Source organism: Carettochelys insculpta, chromosome 5 (assembly GCF_033958435.1).
Source record: "Carettochelys insculpta isolate YL-2023 chromosome 5, ASM3395843v1, whole genome shotgun sequence".
NCBI classification, from domain to species: Eukaryota; Metazoa; Chordata; order Testudines; family Carettochelyidae; genus Carettochelys; species Carettochelys insculpta.
The window spans coordinates 53,806,123-53,823,906 of NC_134141.1; the positions used below are offsets into that span (position 1 = coordinate 53,806,123).

General features: G+C 53.6%; 1 protein-coding gene across 1 annotated transcript in view; it reads left to right on the forward strand.

The window, feature by feature from the left end:
* The window catches only part of CNTNAP4 (contactin associated protein family member 4), a 488,087-nt gene that overhangs the window by 411,988 nt on the left and 58,315 nt on the right, over positions 1 to 17,784 (forward strand). The window contains exon 16 of the mRNA XM_074994161.1: positions 14,093 to 14,263. Coding sequence (XP_074850262.1) covers positions 14,093 to 14,263 — 171 coding nt within the window. The remainder of the gene's footprint in view (positions 1 to 14,092; positions 14,264 to 17,784) is intronic.

A 17,784-nucleotide genomic window follows, 5' to 3' on the forward strand; every position in this document is an offset into this window, starting at 1 on the left:
AAGAAAAGAGAGATGGAGTAAGGGAGGAATAGAAAGGATTATACTTTCAACTTTGGACTTCAATGACACTTTCCAAAAGTGGGTCTCAAAATGAGATCAGATCTATCATAATCAAAGGAGAAGGGGAGCTTTCTACCTTTTACCTTAAAATGTTCTAGTTCACTTGCCAAATGATGAATGAATAGCCATTATCTAATCTTCCCCCATGGTCATGGTTCCATTGCCACTCAGGTATAAAATACCTAAAACATACACTAATCATAATTGAAATGAAGATTGGTGTGATATGAGATAGTTGAGGGGTAGGGAAATGAGGGCTAGAAATGACTCCAGAATGTTAATTCTTTTCTTCAGGTTGTTCCCTCTCCCCATGGAATTATACAGATTCTTAACTTCAGCTCAGGAGCCCCCATCACAACTCAAGAGATTTGAGGAAATCTACACCCATCTTAACTGCTCCATTTTGCCTGTGTAAATTACACTGGCTTGTTTATTGCTCTACCTTATACTGGCAGGCAATAGCCTGAAGTGTCAGTTATGCCAGCTGTGGGATGTCAGATTACATGGATGCCCTCAGCTATGATACTTTTGCCCCAGTCAGAGTATCTACCCCAATCACTGGGATTAACTGGCACAGTGCCACAAAGTTTTAGTTAGTCTTTAAAGTGTTAATTGACTGCTTTTTTGTTTTGATAGTATATAGACTAGTACGGCTCCCTCTCTGTTTCAATGTCAGCACAGTATCACTTTTGTACTTTCAACCTCATAACTAGGAACTGTGCAGGAAATATACCTGATATGCACATGAACAGAGATAGAATTAATCTTTTAGACAGGTATGTTGGGAATTCTGTCATTGCAATTCTTTTCCCTCAAAATACCCCTTTTGCAGTATCAACATTTTCCACAAGAGAACTTCAACTTTATTGAAGAAACCCATTTTTCCATTGGGGTGATGAATGACCATTTGGAAGTCCATCATCAGTTTCACTTTTTGCAGAAGTCAGAAAGTCAAATTAATAAAAGCTTTTCGGAAGGACTGCCAAAGATGAGCACTCATACTCTGTGCCTCCCTGGCTTTCAGTCTCCTCCTTCACCTCTCAGGCCGGAGAAGTTAGGCACCCGGGCTTTCTGCTTCTCCAGTTCCCAGAGCCAAGGAGGCCACCTGGTCTGACTGTCTTCTGTCACTGGCTCAGAGATTGTGCTCTGGTTGTCATGGCTGGCTGGAGTAGAAGACCTTCAACCAAAAATGACAAGATAAGAGGTTGGCTGTAAATGGAATGCTGAATGCATACTGGGGAAGCCCTCAAATGGCCAGATCTTCAGTACCCATGTTTAAAGGAGGAAAAGCAAACTATAAGGTACAGGCTACGTCTACACGTGAAGCCTACATTGAAATAGCTTATTTCGATGTAGCGACTTCGATGAATAACATCTACACGTCCTCCAGGGCTGGCAACGTCGACGTTCAACTTCGACGTTTCGCAGCACCACATTGAAATAGGCGCTGCGAGGGAACGTCTACATGCCAAAGTAGCACACATCAAAATAGGGATGCCAGGCACAGCTGCAGACAGGGTCACAGGGTGGACTAGCGCTTCCGGGGCAACAGCTAGCTGCTCCCTTAAAGGGCCCCTCCCAGACACACTCAGCCTGCACAGCACACGGTCTCAGGAGCCATAGGCACACAGACCCCAGGCGACGCAGGCATGGACCCCCAGCAGCAGCAGCAGCTAGAGGTCCACCCAGCCCTCCCGGCAGGAGCAGGGCTCGCCCTGATCCATGCCATGCGGGAGGCAGCTGAGCACCTCCTTGCTACACCGGAGGAGGAGCTGCCCCCAGGGCAGCAGGGCTCAACCCCCAACCCTGCAGCACCCTGCCCACCCCCCCGCCTCACACACCGGTGGCTGTGGAGCTACCCCACCAGCACCGACTGGTGGGAGCGGCTGGTGCTTGAGGAGTGGGACGACGACCGCTGGCTCAGGAACTTCAGGATGAGCCGGCAGACATTTATGGAGCTGTCCCAGTGGCTCACCCCCGCTCTCAGGCACCAGGACAATGCCATGCGACGTGCCCTCCCTGTGGAGAAACGGGTTGGCATTGCTGTCTGGAAGCTGGCCATTCCCGACAGCTACCGATCCGTGGGCCAGCAGTTTGGTGTCGGCAAGGCCACCGTCGGGGCTGTCCTCATGGAGGTAAGAGGACCCACGGGGGGAGGGCAGGACAGGGGAGGGGGGCCCGGGCAGAGGAGGGCAGAGGAGGGCAGGGGAGGGGAGGGCAGGGCAGAGGAGGGCAGGGCAGGGGAGGGGAGGGCAGAGGAGGGCAGAGGAGGAGAGGGCAGGGCAGGGCAGGGCAGGGCCACGCACACCCTGCTCACCCCTCATTGGTGCTCTCCCATGTGCTTTCCCTGCAGGTTGTGCGTGCCATCAACGCCATGCTCCTGCACAAGCTCGTGAGGCTGGGGGACCCAGATGCCACCATTGCGGGCTTTGCCACCCTGGGCTTCCCCAATTGCTTCGGGGCTCTGGATGGGACTCACATCCCCATCCGCACCCCACATCACAGTGGAGGACGCTACATCAATCGCAAGGGCTACCATTCTGTGCTCCTCCAGGCCTTGGTGGACAGCCGGGGCCGTTTCCAGGACATTTACGTGGGCTGGCTTGGCAGCACCCACGATGCCCGGGTTTTCCGGAACTCGGGCCTGTGCCACCGGCTGGAGGCAGGGACCTACATCCCCCAGCGGGAGATCCCTGTGGGGGACACCACCATGCCCCTCTGCGTCATCGCAGATGCGGCCTACCCCCTCTGGCCGTGGCTCATGCACCCGTACACGGGCCATCTCTCCGCTAGCCAGGAGCACTTCAACCAGCACCTGAACCACGCGTGCCAAGTGGTGGAGCGCTGATTTGGCCGCCTGAAAGGATGCTGGAGATGTCTCCTGGCCCGCCTGGATGCGGACCCCAACAACATCCCCCTGATTGTGGATGCCTGCTGCGCCTTGCACAATTTGGTGGAGAGCAACGGGGAGGCCTCTTTTCAGGGCTGGGCTGTGGAGGCCAGCAGGGCCGACATGCAGCCACCCGCTGCCCCCAGTCGCCAGGTGGACCCCGAAGGGACCTGGGTCCGGGAGGCCCTGTGGGCCCACTTCAATGATGAGTCCACGGGGTGAACTCTGCCAGGCCCCCCACTGCCCACCCCTTCCTCCACAACACTCCCTGCCCCAACGCCCACACCATGGAGCACCCAACCGCACCCCCACACACACACACTTTTCTTGGACAAATGACAGCACGCACTTGTGGCTGAACTTAAACTGATTTTTCTTTGAGAACTTTGTTTTTTTGGAGCTAGAATTAAAACAAGAACAAACTATATACAAGATGTGTGTAACAAAAGTAATGTGTACAAAGAAACAATAGTCATAAAAAAGTTTGTTCACTAAAAAGAAAACTAGGGATGATAAAGGGGAGAACTATTTACATGGGGGGGACGGGGCAAAAAAAAAGAGAACTACAACTGTCCATCATAGTCCTTTTTTAAACACCAACTATATACAAGGGGGGGGCGCCACGTCCCGGGTCCCACGCCCCTAAAGTCCGGCACTGGGGGTGGGCGGCCGGGAGGCCCGCCGCGGCCGCAGCCCTGTCCAGGGCTGGCTGGGGGCGGGGCGGACCGGAAGATATGCCCGGTGAGTCTCAGCTGGCTCCAGAGGTCCCTCGGCAGTCTGGCCCTCGCTGGTGGATGGCGGGGCAACGGCGGACGGGACGGCGACGAGCGGAGCAGCAGGTGGTGCGGCGGGTGGAGCAGTCAGGGCGGGCGCTGCGGCGGCCGGCGCGGCATGGGGGGCCAGGTAGTCCACCAGGCGGTTGAAAGTGTCCATGTAGGCTCCCCATGCTTCTTGGCGCCAGGCCAGGGCCCACTCCTGCAGTTCGAGGCGGCGTTGCTCCACCCACAGGCGCTGCTCCACCACCTCCAGCTGCCGACGGTGGATGGCCAGCAGCTGGGGGTCCGTCGCCGTCGGCTGCTGGTGGTGCGGGGTCTGCCGTCTAGCCTGCCGTGGGGCTGGTCAGTCCTCGGCCGAGGGGCTTGCCTGGAGCGATGGCCCCGGAGGGCTCTCTGGGACTACTGATGCCTCGCCAGCGCTCTTTTCCGGCCCTTCTGATGGTGCAGCTGCGGGACACAGGAGAGGAGAGGGGGAAGAAGAATGGAGACAGGCGTTAGTGTGGGCCCCGAGGCGTGGCCTTTGTCCCCCCAGCCCTGTGCTGCAGGTTCCCCATCCCCGTCCCCGGGAGATGCTGCTGTGATGGATGGGGTTCAGGGGTCCCCCTGCACTGCACCCCGTCCCCTGGTGGGAGCGACTCTCACTTCACTACACAGGGTCTGACAGGAAAGGTTTCTTAGGCCACAGATGCCCAGTTTCTTCCAGGAGTGACAGCACCAGCTGTCAGAAGAGACAGTCCTTCCAACCCGTCGTGGGGAGAAGACCCCAAGGGGTGCCCCTCTGGGATGCAGCTTTCCCCCTCCTCAGGCTGGCTGCCTTCCAGCTCTCCCTTCCCCTAGCCTCTACCTGTGGCCCCCGCCCTCCCCCCCCAATTCAAAGCCAGCTCGGCTCCTCCCTCCTCTTTGTTCAGGGACAGGTGTCACCTGCCAGCTGTAGCCCCAGGATCATCCTTTGCCTGTGGGAGCTATTTGGCTCTTGTTGCTCATATGTAGCCTGAGTCTCCCTTTTGCACTCCCTCCACTCCATCACATGCTGCTGCTGCTGCTGCTGCGGCTGCTGCTGCTGCTGCGGGGTGTCCCACTCCCTCCTCCCGGGGGCCCCTCGAGGTTCCGCTCCCCCCTGCCCCGGGGATGGGGCATGGCACTGTCATGCGGGGTACGGGGGGGGGCAGGGTCTGATGCACTGCTGTGAGGGACATGGCCCTGCTGTCCTTGGGGCCATGGCCATGTGAGCATGTGGGGGGCCCTGGACACATATCTATTTCCCCTGCCCCTCAAGCCCAGGGGTGTACACCAGAGGGGGGTACATACCTGTCGGTCCACTCCCACGGTCCGGAGATTCCCGGGGGGTGGAGGCCCGGCTGCTGCTCCGGGATGGCAGGAGGAGGATCTGCAGCCCGGATTCTGTGGAGGAGGAGCCCCCCTCCTCCTCCTCCTCCTCCTCCTGCCGCAATGTCCTGGGTGTGGGCTCCTGGCAGGGCCTCCGGGGTGCGGGGCTTACCTCTGGGGCGGACTCCGGCTGAAGGGCCTGCTGGGGCTCGTCGGCCAAAGTATCAAGGGTGGCCGGAGGGGAGAAGGTGTGCCGGGGGCCCAGGATGTTCCTGAGCTCCCTGTAAAGGGGCAAGTGACGGGGGCGGCCCCAGATCGTCCGGCCACATCCCGGGCCTGGGCGTAACCCTGCCGCAGCTCCTTCACCTTACTCCTGACGTGATCAGGAGTGCAGGCAGGGTGACCACAGGCGGCCAGGCCCTCGGCCAGCCGAGCGAACGCATCCGCGTTCCGCCTCTTGCTCCCCATTACCTGGAGCACCTCCTCCTCGCTCCAGAGCCCCAGCAGGTCCCGCAGCTCAGCCTCCATCCAGGAGGGGCCCCGCTGCTGCTTGCCAGCCTGGCTGCCCGCCTGGCTGGGCTGGCTGCCCTGGCTCCCCTTGGGGAGGGTCCTCTGGGGGCGCTGGGGGGGCTGCCAGGGGGCTATTGAGGGTCCTGTGGCTGCTGAGGGACGTGCAGGCTGGCCGCGTGTCTGAGCTGCTGCCTGCACGTTCCCTCAGCTACCTGCACAGGAAGGGAGGGGGAGGGGACCTTTAAGGGGCCACTCCACGTGGCCGCCATTGAGCTGAGGGGCTGGAAAGAGCGTCTCTCAACCCCTCAGCTGATGGCCGCCATGGAGGACCCTGCAATTTCGACTTTGCGGGACACACAAGCTGCGTCTACACGTGCATGCTACTTCGAAGTAGCGGCACCAACTTCGAAATAGCGCCCGTCACGGCTATACGCGTCGGGCGCTATTTCGAAGTTAACTTCGACGTTAGGCGGCGAGACGTCGAAGTTGCTAACCTCATGAGGAGATAGGAATAGCGCCCTACTTCGACGTTCAACGTCGAAGTAGGGACCGTGTAGACGATCCGCGTCCCGCAACGTTGAAATTGCTGGGTCCTCCATGGCGGCCATCAGCTGGGGGGTTGAGAGATGCTCTCTCTCCAGCCCCTGCGGGGCTCTATGGTCACCGTGGGCAGCAGCCCTTAGCCCAGGGCTTCTGGCTTCTTCTGCGGCAGCTGGGGATCCATGCTGCAGGCACAGGGTCTGCAACCAGTTGTCAGCTCTGTGTATCTTGTGTTGTTTAGTGCAACTGTGTCTGGGAGGGGCCCTTTAAGGGAGCGGCTGGCTGTTGAGTCCGCCCTGTGACCCTGTCTGCAGCTGTGCCTGGCATCCCTATTTCGATGTGTGCTACTTTGAAGTGTAGAAGTTCCATCGCTGCGCCTATTTCGATGTTGGGCTGAGCAACGTCGAAGTTGAACATCGACGTTGCTGGCCCTGGAGGACGTGTAGACGTTATTCATCGAAATAGACTATTTCGATGTTGGCTGCACGTGTAGACGTAGCCACAACGATTACACGGTCCCTACTTCAACGTTGAACGTCGAAGTAGGGCGCTATTCCTATCTCCTGATGAGGATAGCGGCTTCGACGTCTTGCCGCCTAACGTCGATGTTAACATCGAAATAGCGCCCAACACGTGTAACCGTGACGGGCGCTATTTCGAAGTTAGTGCCGCTACTTCGAAGTAGCGTGCACATGTAGACACGGCTGAAATGTGTCAGAGGGGTAGCTGTGTTAGTCTGTAGCTGCAAAAACAGAGAGAAGTCCCATGGCATCCTATAAACTAACATATTTTTTAGCATAAGCTTTTGTGGGCAAACACCCACTTCGTCAGATGCAATGTAGTGGAGATTCCAGAGGCAGGTCTTTTGTCCCCTAGTGCACCTCCTCTACTTACACTACATTGATGACATCATCATCTGAACCCATACAAATGAGGTTTCTTGAAGAGTTCCACCATGATTTCAAGAATTTCCGCCCCACCATCAACCTCAGCCTGTACCAGTCCACCCAAGAGATCCACTTTCTGGATACAACAGTGCAGATAAATAATGGTCACATAAACACCATCCCATACTGGAAACCCCTGTACTGCTATACTTACCTGCATGCCTTCAGCTTCCATCCAGGGCACACTACATGAGCCATTGTATATAGCCAAGCACTAAAGTACAACCACATTTGCTCTAATCCCTCAGACAGAGACAAACACCTATAAGACCTTTACCAAGCTTTCCTTTAACTACAGTACCCACATAAGTAAGTAAAGAACCAGATTGACAGAGCCAGACATGCAGCCAGAAGCTACCTGCTACAAGACAGGCCCAACAAGGAAAATAACAGAACTTCACTGGCCATGACACACAGCCCCCAGCTAAAACCCTTCTAGTGCATCATCAGTGATTTACAACCCATCCTGGACAATGATCCCTCACTCTCACAGACATTGGGAGGCAGGCCAGTCGTCGCCTACAGACAGACTGCCAACCTGGAACAAATTCTTACCAGCAACTATAGACCACACAATAGTAACTCTAACTCAGGAACCAATCCCTGGAACAAAAATTGGTGCCAACTCTGCCCACCTATCTACATCAACAACACCATCACAGGACCTAACCACATCAACCACACCATCAGGGGCTCATTCACCTGCACAGCTATGAATGTAATACATGCCATCATGTGCCAGCAATGGCCCTCTGCCATATACATTGGCCAAACTGGACAGTGTCTACGTAAAAGAATAAATGGACATAAATCAGATACCAGGAATGTTAACATACAAAAAGCTGTAGAAGAATACTTCAATTTCCCTGGACACTCAGTTACAGACTTAAATGTAGCTATCCTGCAACAACAACAACAACAACAAAAAACCAAAACCAAAACAAAAAAAACAGATTCCAAAGAGATACTGCTGAGCTAAAACTCATTTGTAAATTAGACACCATCAGTGAAGGACTGAACAAAGACTGGGAATGGCTGGCCAACTACAAAAGCAGTTTCTCCTCTCTTGGTGTTCACACCTCCACATCAGCTGCTGGAAGTACACCACATCCCCCCTGACTGAATTGTCTTTGTCAACTCTGGCCTTCCTCTTGATTGGGACTTCTGTCTTTTTATGACCTGCCTGTGGAATTCCAACATTGCATCTGATGAAGCGGGTCTTTGCCCGTGAAAGCTTATACCCCAAAATATCTGTTATTCTATAAGGTGCCACGGGACTTGTCACTGTTTTTAAGGTGAAATGAAGTCACTCCAATACTGCACTGGGGAGGCAATGGGTATGGAAGACAATAAAAGTAATATGCTAATTTATTTGAAGGAGCAGAACCAGACTGATTCCCACCTCCACAAACCCATAACCCTCCCAAAACAACAGAACAAAAAACCTACAACTACAATAACTATTGAAATCTATGGAAGTGTTAGGTGAGGGTCAGACCTGAACCCTAATTAAATCCTACTGAAATCAATGGGAGTATTCCCATTAACTTCAATAGGTTTGGATTAGACCTATATTGTGTTACAATGTATTCCAGAGATCTATGTTGCGGGTAAGAAAATCTTTAGAAAGTTGGAATTTTTCAAAAATTCGGAATACTTGGAACTAAAATTATATCTTTCATATATTGCATACTAAATCACACCATTAGCAGAACAATCTTCACTGACCTTGTTCAATTAGATAAGATATTGAATGCCTCATTTAATTTAGAAAGCAATATAGCTATTAAAAAGATAGATAGACATGTAAGACATCACTAAAAATAATAATAAGGTGTTTTTATTGAGCCACATGAACGTAGCATATATCCCCATTTGTTTTAGTTCTATTAGGGAATTTACACAGGCTTTTGAAGAGTAGGGAGCAAAATTCAACAACTTACAATGAAATGTTAGCTGATGAGAAAATAATGCCATTGGATTCTATGGAGACCACATTGTAACAGTTGCTAATCTATTCACATTGACTTCAGTCATGCTACTATGACAGTAAAAAATGCACTGAGTCCCTAAATTGTAATCAATTAAAGGGCAAAATATGGTGGGAACTAATTAACTCCTTCCAAAGAAATTAAGAAATCCAGCTGCCTTAAAGTCAGTGGAAGAACTTACACTGCCTTGAACAAGTGCAGAGTCTGTCCCTATGGTTGCCTCTACACTAGCAGGTACATTCGAAATTAGGATCGGAAGACGGAGTTCTTTCAAAAGAAGCTGCGGAGCACCTACACTGACATGGCAGTCTTTCGAAACTAATTTTGAAAGAACTCCCCCATTCTATCAAAGTTGGTCCTCTGTTCCCGGAATGGGAAAAGCACCCTCTTTTGAAAGATCATTTTGAACAAGTGGCCTGCTCTTTCAAAAAAGTGAGTCCTATGTCGCCGCGATCAGCTGGCAAGCGGTGGTGCCACTCACAGCACAAGTGCACCTCTATGGCTCCAGTGTCTGGCTGCCTTTCAGCACACAGGCTCCCACAAGCCCTCAGGCAGGAAACTGAGAGCGTGCAGGCAGCAGGGAGCCCACACTGCCCCACATACCATTCCCAGCCATGATGACCCAAGGGAAGCCACAGCACCTCTGGCACTATGGGCAGCAGCCGGGACTCCTGCCCACCCCAGGGGCCATCCACGGACCAGGGGGAGTCCTCCCAGGAGGGGAGCTGGCCCTGCAAGCGTCAGACCCCCTCCTGGACTGAGGCCAAGCTGCAGCGTCTCTTCACCCTGTGGGAAGACATGGAGGTCCTGCAGCAGACAGGAATCTGGCGCCAGAACACCACGGTGTTTGAGAGCCTGGCCAAGGGCTTCACCAGACAGGGTCACCCCATCTGGACCCGGGACCTGATGAGGTCCAAGGTCAAGGAGATCCAGCAGGAGTACTGCTGGGCTCGGGACACGGCTGGGTTGTCAGGGGCAGCACCCACCATCTGCTCCTACTTCCAGAAACTTAACTGCCTCCTTGGGCCCAAGGAGGCAGGACCTCCAGCCATGTACCTAGATACTGCCAACCCCTCTGACCGAGCTAGAGGAGACAGGGATGGGGACCAAGGGGGAGGACCGGCCCAGACCACGGGCCACCCACAGGCCCCCTGATGGATCCAGGACACCAGTGATGATGAGGGCTCGAGCGAGGGGGCCCTTGTCATCGATGTCCCCTCGGGCTTATCTAGCCAGGCCCCCTCAGACAGCATCTTGCCCAAGTTCCTGGAGGGACCCACAGGTATGTACTGTGCATGCCAGTGGCCACTGGGCTGGGGGAGGGGGCTCACGGTCCTGCCCAGGGTGGACGCAGCCCTTCCACAGGGACTTCAGCCCCAGGGCATGGGTGAGCCAGACAGCCCCACTGCCCCAGCCTCACAGGGCTGACGTGTGGCACCCAGCACCATGCGGGTTAGACAGTATCATAGAATCATAGAAGAGTAGGACTGGAAGGGACCTCGAGAGGCCATTGAGTCCAGCCCCCTGCCCTCATGGCAGGACCAAGCACTTTCTAGACCATCCCTGAAAGCCATCTATCTGACCTCTTCTTAAATATCTCCAGTGATGGAGATTCTACCACCTCCCTTGGCAATTCGTTCCAGTGTTTGATCACCCTGACAGTTAGGAACTTTTTCCTAATGTCCAACCTGAACCTCCCCTGCTGCAATTTAAGTCCCTTGCCTCTTGTTCTATTCTCAGAGGCAACGAAGAACAAGTTCCCTCCCTCTGCCTTATGACACCCTTTTAGATACCTGGCCATGGAGGGACCGAGGGAAGCAGAGGAGAGCCAGCACTTCCGCTACCCAGACAGGGAACCCCAGAAGTGGTACCTGAAGGACCGCTGGGATGGGGTGGGCGGGACCAGGGGGGAGGGGTACAGGGCGTCCCACACCGAGACTAATGGCCCATTCCTCTCACTTTTGTCTCCACAGTTCCAGCAACCAGCAGCTGGATCAGCCCCATGACAGGCCCAGGGAGCCCCACCACTGAGGGCGAGGGACAGTGGCCCAGGCCTCAGATGGGGCCAGCACGGGGCTGCCGCTGGTCCCTCCGCCAGCACCACCAGGCCGGGGAGGAGGAGGCAGGGGACAAGGCCCACACGGCTGCCCTCAGGGAGTTAATGGGTGTTGTGTAGGAATGGCTTGCCATGGAGTGGCAGGCATGGGACCGGGCAGCATCCAACCTGGATGCCCTCATCCAGGCCATGGTCAGCCAGTTGGACCCTGCTGCTGCTCCATCGAAGGTCACTCCCACACCCACACCACCTGTTGTCCCCCACCACTGTCCTCCACTCCCCCCTTGCCTGTGGATCCCCTCCCCTTCCTGCTAGCAGTCCCCCCCCGTCCAATCCCACATCCCCCCTGCCTCCTCCACAATGCGCTCCTCGAGGAAGCTGACCTGGAGACCCTGCTCCCTCTTCACCTCACCCTGGCCAGCCTCATCTGCCTAGCCCACACCCTGCTGGGCAGGGCTGGCTAGATAGAGGCCGAGCCCCTGGCCCCCTCTCCCCGCATGCTGAGCACAGCACAGGCGCAGGGATTTCACCTGAGCCATGCCCCTACCTCTGTGCCACCGGCCCAAGCCCAGCCCCGGTGGAGCCCCCAGACACAGGGAGGAAGGGGCGGGCATGGGCGATGGGGCTTCTGGCCATCGAGCCCTGTGGAGGGGAGAACCCCCCAACCCCCGCTCCCCATTCACCCTCCCCCCATGTAAATAGCTCTCCCCATTCATCCTCCCCCACAAATATATTGTTCTCCCCGTTCATCATCTCCCTCATGTGTATCTAATTACCCCTAGATAATGAGGGGCACAGTTTTTCATAGTAAACAGTTTATTTTTATGGTTTACCTTCTGTCCCCCATGCATGTGTGCCGGTGGGTGTGCATGTGTGTGCAGGGTATGGGTGGGCAGGAGTGTGTGTTCAGGGCGCAGCTGGGGGGGGAGTGTGCAGGGTGGGTGGGGGTTACCATGGCCCCCACTCAAAGGACTGGAGCAGGGCCTCCCTTACATGCACCCTGTCCTGCTGGGCCTGGTGGCACGCGGTGGCAGGGGGCTATTCGTACCCATGCCCTGCCTCGGCAGCCCACCCCTGCATATAGGGCTCTTGTTTCACCTCCACCAGATTTTGGAGGGTGCAGCAGGACCCAACCACCACCAGGATGTTGGGGAGGCCCACCTCCAGCCTGGTGTAGAGGCATCTAAAATGCTCCTTGAGGCAGCCGAACGCCTACTTGACCGTGTTCGGGGTGTGGTTCAGCTGCTCATTAAAAAGGTCCTGGCTCAGCTGGGTGTACCCAGTGTATGGCTACATGAGCCAGGCCTGCAGGGGGTAGGCCAAGTCCGCCATGATGCAAGGCGGCATCGTCATGTCCCCAGTGGAGAGCTTCCACTGAGGGATGAAGGTCCCCTCGGCCATACGCTGTCCCAGCCCTGAGTTCCTGAATATCCTTGCGTTGTGGGCGCTGCCAGACCAGCCCACATAGATGTCCTGGAACCAGCTGTTGGTGTCAACCAGGGCTTGCAGGACCACCGAGTGGTAGCCCTTGTGATTCACAAAGGCCCCACATCTGTGTTCCAGGGCCCGGATGACAATGTGGGTGCCATCCAGGGCCCCAAAGCAGTTGTGGAAGCCCAGCCCCGGAATCCCTGGATGGCATCGTCCAGGTCCCCGACGCAAACCAGCTGCCTCAGGAGCACCTTGTTGATTGCCCGGATGACCTGCAGGGCATAGCGGGGTGCACTCATGAGCATGGGGTAGGGTAAGGCTCGCCTGCCTGTGCCCATCCCCATCCCTGCCCCTATCCCTGGGGTGCCTGCCCTTCTCCTGATGTTGCCTGTCACCAGGCTGCCCCCTGCCCACCACATGCAGTCTAGGTGTGAGCTGGGCAAGGCTTACCTTGATGAGCACGGCTGCGACGGTGGCTCTGCCCACCCTGAACTAGTGGCCGATGGATCGGTAACTGTCTGGGGTGGCCAGTTTCCATAGGGCGATGGACACCTTTTTGTGCAGGGGGAGCGCTGGCCTCAGGTATATGTCCCGGTTGTGGAGGACTGGGGCAAGCCAGTGGCACAGCTTCAGGAATGTCGCTTTGGTCATCCTGAAGTTCTGTAGCCACCAGTTGTCACCCCAATCCTCCAGCACCAGCTAGTTCCACAAGTTGCTGCTTGTGGCGAAGCTCCACAGGCAGCAGATGACCTGGGGGACCAGCTGGGGATATTGCGCCCTGAGGATAGTGTCCAGGAGGGTGGCGCTTGTGGTGGCCACCTGGAGCCACTGTAGCACAGCAGCCAGGACTACAGCCAGGGCGCTGTCCATAGCAGCGACTGGGGGGGGTGCTGCTTAGGGTCCATGGGGGCCTGGGATGCCACCTCCGATCTCTCTCTCCCTCTCTCTCTCTCTCTCTCACTTTTTCTCGCTGCCTCGGACAGGGTTGCTGGCCCTCAGAGTGTGCAGGCTGAGGTACGGGGGGGGGGGCCCTTTAATGGGATGGTGGGTGGCAGCCCTGGAAGGGCTTGTCCACCATGCAACCCTGCCCGTGGCGCTTCCTGCCCCTGCCCATTTGAAAGAGAGCCCTGCAATGTGTGGATGCTTTCTTTCGAAATTTTGCTGGGGGTCTTTTGAAAGAACAGACCGAACCTTCGGTTCCCACTGGTGTGTGTGAATGCTCCGTTTCAAAAGACCATCTTTCAATGTTCTCTTTTGAAAGATGTTCTTTCGAAACAGAGCTGTAGTGTAGATGCAGCCTATTTGTGTAAACAAAGCTTTTTCTGCTTTATTATGCATGACAATTCCACTAAGAGTCAGCCCTGCTGTAACGCATTAGATGCGTATGATCACCCTTCATGTAAAATCAGTATTTGTGTGTTCTTTGAGGAACAAAGAGATATAGGAGCATATATTTCAAATTGTCTCTTGCATTGGGTAGTTAGCTTCCTTGGCTGTAAAAGTTAAAACCATGTAAAATATTAGACATTTTAGTTACATGTAATGTTTTGTTTTCCTGTAATCAGGGACGTTTTGGAATTCAGCATCCTTCAATACTGAGATGTCATATCTTCATTTCCCTACTCTCCATGGAGAACTCAGTGCAGATGTGTCATTTTTCTTCAAGACTACAGCTTCCTCTGGAGTGTTTTTAGAGAACCTGGGAATTAAAGACTTCATAAGGATAGAACTGCACAGTAAGTCATATTTAATAAAGGCAGTTTTGGTTCAGTTTTCATTTAGGTCGTCAAAAATTAGCACTTTGTGATGTGGAAGTTCAAATGAGAGAGAACCTACTTTTCCATATTAAACATTATTAGTGAATTGTCTTCAGTTAGAACAATGTGAATTGGCATGAAGTACACTGATACAATAGGCTCAGAAAGTCATAAAACACAAGAAACCTCAATAAAGTGCAATTGTTTAGCATTTCAGAGAAGAACCTCAGAAGCATTATTAACATGCTTGTAAGGATGTTGATGTTCCAAACTCAAGATGCAGATACTTCAAAATAAATGGTATAATGAGATGGAAAACACACATCCACATTAGGAAAGCATTGCATGAATACTAAAAAGGAAAATTCAGCCACAGTGAATCAGCTGATAACCATAAGGCTGTATATTGTCATAAATACTTGAACGCAGAAACAACTGTTTCATGCCTACCTCCACCCAGAACAATCCTCATAACTCTCCCTCACACATGGCCAGTTTGGTAAACATTCCTGTTGTTCACATGATAGCTTGTGACTGTTGAATCTAGAGAGGGAAAATGTTAGATGTGGAATACACATACTGAACTCAACCAATTTTGACACTGAGTGGCTTAAAGAAACCAAAACCCTCCCACTATTGTGCAGAATTAAAAAAAAATATTTGCTTCTCCCACAACCATTTGCATATACCCAGTAAGCAGACCAGCTCCACATTGTAAATAACCTAGTTAATCAGGTATGTTTGTACAGGTGAGAGATCTCTGTTCTTGTATTCAGGTTAAGGATCTTTGGATCTTGCTTCTACTTTGGTCACAGAATTGGTTCTTAAAGGAAACATAAGGGAGTCCCTTTCTTTGAGTTTTGGATTATAATAATCTCTGACACTCGGACAGTGGCATTAAGATATTTGTTAACCACTGTGAGACAGTTGAGAGACTCCACTCCTTTTGTTTTGAGAGGTCTCATAAGGTAATGCTGGGAAAAGCTTATGTGTCCCCAGGATTCTCTCAGACCAGATCCCATATCATTGCCCTTCTTGCTCACTATATATAGCACCACTAGGAATACTAGTTGTGAGTGTTGACTTTAATAATTCAATATGTTGGTTACATTTTTTCATCTCTTACTACTTCCAGTTTAGGATGGATTGTATTCAATTTCTAGCATTTGAGTGGGACACATCTGTAGATTATGTGGCTGAAAGTTAAACCATACAACTCAGATAATGCTCATAGGAAATGAAAAGCAATCTAAGCAATAACAAACATTATATCAGTTCTATGAGTTGCAACATACAATCTTTAACTGATTTCTAAGGTTTTTCACACTGGGGCCTTAGAACATCTCCTGCCCTTGGGTGTTTAGCAAGAGTTATCCAAAAAACTTACTGGCATTTTATAAGGAACAATGGATGGAAATGATTAGAGGGAACATTGATCAGGAGGTTTTGTGTTTTTGTGAGTATGTAGATCTCTTTCACTCCGAGGCTGCCTTACATCAGAGTATTTGACATGAGTTGCATCTTCAAACCAACCAGAAACTGCATCATATGCAGATCGTGTATGCATATTTTGAAGCACTTCACACAGAGAAGCGCCGGCAAGCCGTGTAACCATGGCACTTTGAAGTACCCATGCAACTTGAAACATGAAACAAATAAGTCACAGCTACACTAGGGAGTACTTTTGAAATGTTGGGCCCTCTTTTGAAATAGATTGCAGAGCGTCTACACACACAGGAAAATTTTCAAAAAGAAAATCAAAAGAATGCACCCCAGCTTTCGAAATTGCTCTTCCTAACTGGAAATAGTAAAAGCCCCCCTCTTTCGAAAGGCTGTTTTGAAAGAAAACAGGTGTAGATGCTCTGTAACCCATTCTTTTGAAAGAGCAAATCCACTATGGTGCCAGCCAGCTGGGACACAGAGATGTGCTGGCCAGAGCCTGTGGGGCTCTACGGTCCATGCGTACAGCAGCCCTTAAAACCTCGTGGACCCAGAAACCCCACGGCAGGAAGCTGAGAACATGCAGGCAGCTGTCATTGCATATGCTGCCCCTGCACACACCAAAGAGACTCCCAGCAGCTCTTGAAGCATGATGGCCAACAACCAGGCACACAAGCAGTCCCAGGGCCCCTTCTCTGAGCATTCCCAGGGCTTGCAGGGGTCCAGCCAGTCTGGCAAAAAGCAAGCCTCCTCCTGAACTAAGCATGAGCTCAGGGACCTCCTGGACCTGTGGCAGGAGGAGGATGTTCTCCAAGAAATGGGAACAAAGTGCAAGAATGTGGCTGCTTTTGCTCAGCTGGCCAACAGCCTGTCCTCCTGGAGCCACCCTGTCCACACTCCTGACCAGGTCAGGAGTAAGGTTAAGGGGCTGTGTCAAGGATATACCTGGGCCAGGGACTTAGCCAGCTGTTCAGGGGCAGCACCTGCATCCTGCCCTTTTTACAAAGAGTTGTGGAGCATCCTCAGGCCCAGGGACACCACCTCGCCACCCATGATCCTCGACACCGCCACAAAGGAGCTTCAGCCTGCGGATAATGAGGAGCTAGGACCCACAGCCATCACCTCCACACCAGGACAAGACCCAGAGCCAGCTCAGGAATGGTCAAGCGATGAGGGTGAGCTGGTCGTCAACCTCCCCTCATGCTCCTCCAGCTGTTCCTCTGCCAGCTAGGCAGCCCCTGACCTTGGTGGTGGACCCTCTGGTAAATACCCAACAGGGTGCACACACTGGACCACAGGTCAGGGGCTCCACACCTGCCAGAGGGGCCCCCATGTCCCCTGCAAACTCTGGCCAGCCACAGCCCAGCTGGATGCGTCCCTTAGGATGGCATAATGGCTGCCAGTGGAATTCAACACCCCGTACCAGGGATAGCAACTCGGCCTGCTCCCAGTGAATGGGAGTGGGGCTGGACCTCGCAAGAGGATCACACCCACCCCCCAGGGTCCAGGGACTCCTTCTGCCTCCTTGATCCCCTAGGGCTGCCCTGCTGTTGAATGGGGGACAGGGATCTGCTGCCCACAGGAGGTCTTGGGTGGCCCACAGGGCAGGAGTTCAGGACTTGTGGCTTGTCCCTTTCTTCTTTTCCATTCCTGCAGCTGCGTTGTCAGAGGGCCAGGAGATCCTCACACCCTCAGTGGTCCTAGACATCCTCCTGGAGGTGAGGAACAGAGACTGAGCAGCCCCACCACTGGCACCAGGGCATCCTCACTCAGGAGGGGCTAAAGGTGAAGTGTGGAGGATGTCCTCCTCACTGCCTCTGTCCAGCACCAGGTCGAAGTCGCGGAGTGGCACATCTGCCTGGAGGAGGCCAACATGACCTGGTAGTGGGAGGCCTGCGGGGAGCTGATAGGGACTCTGAGGGACTTAACTGGCACCTTCAGGGAGCTCCTGGCCTGCTGCCTCCTCCTGCTGCCCCTCCTGTTGGTCCCCCTGAAGAGGGCCCTGTCAAGGCCAAGCCCCCTGCCGAGGCAAACCCCCAGCCCTACCTCCCCCTCCTCCC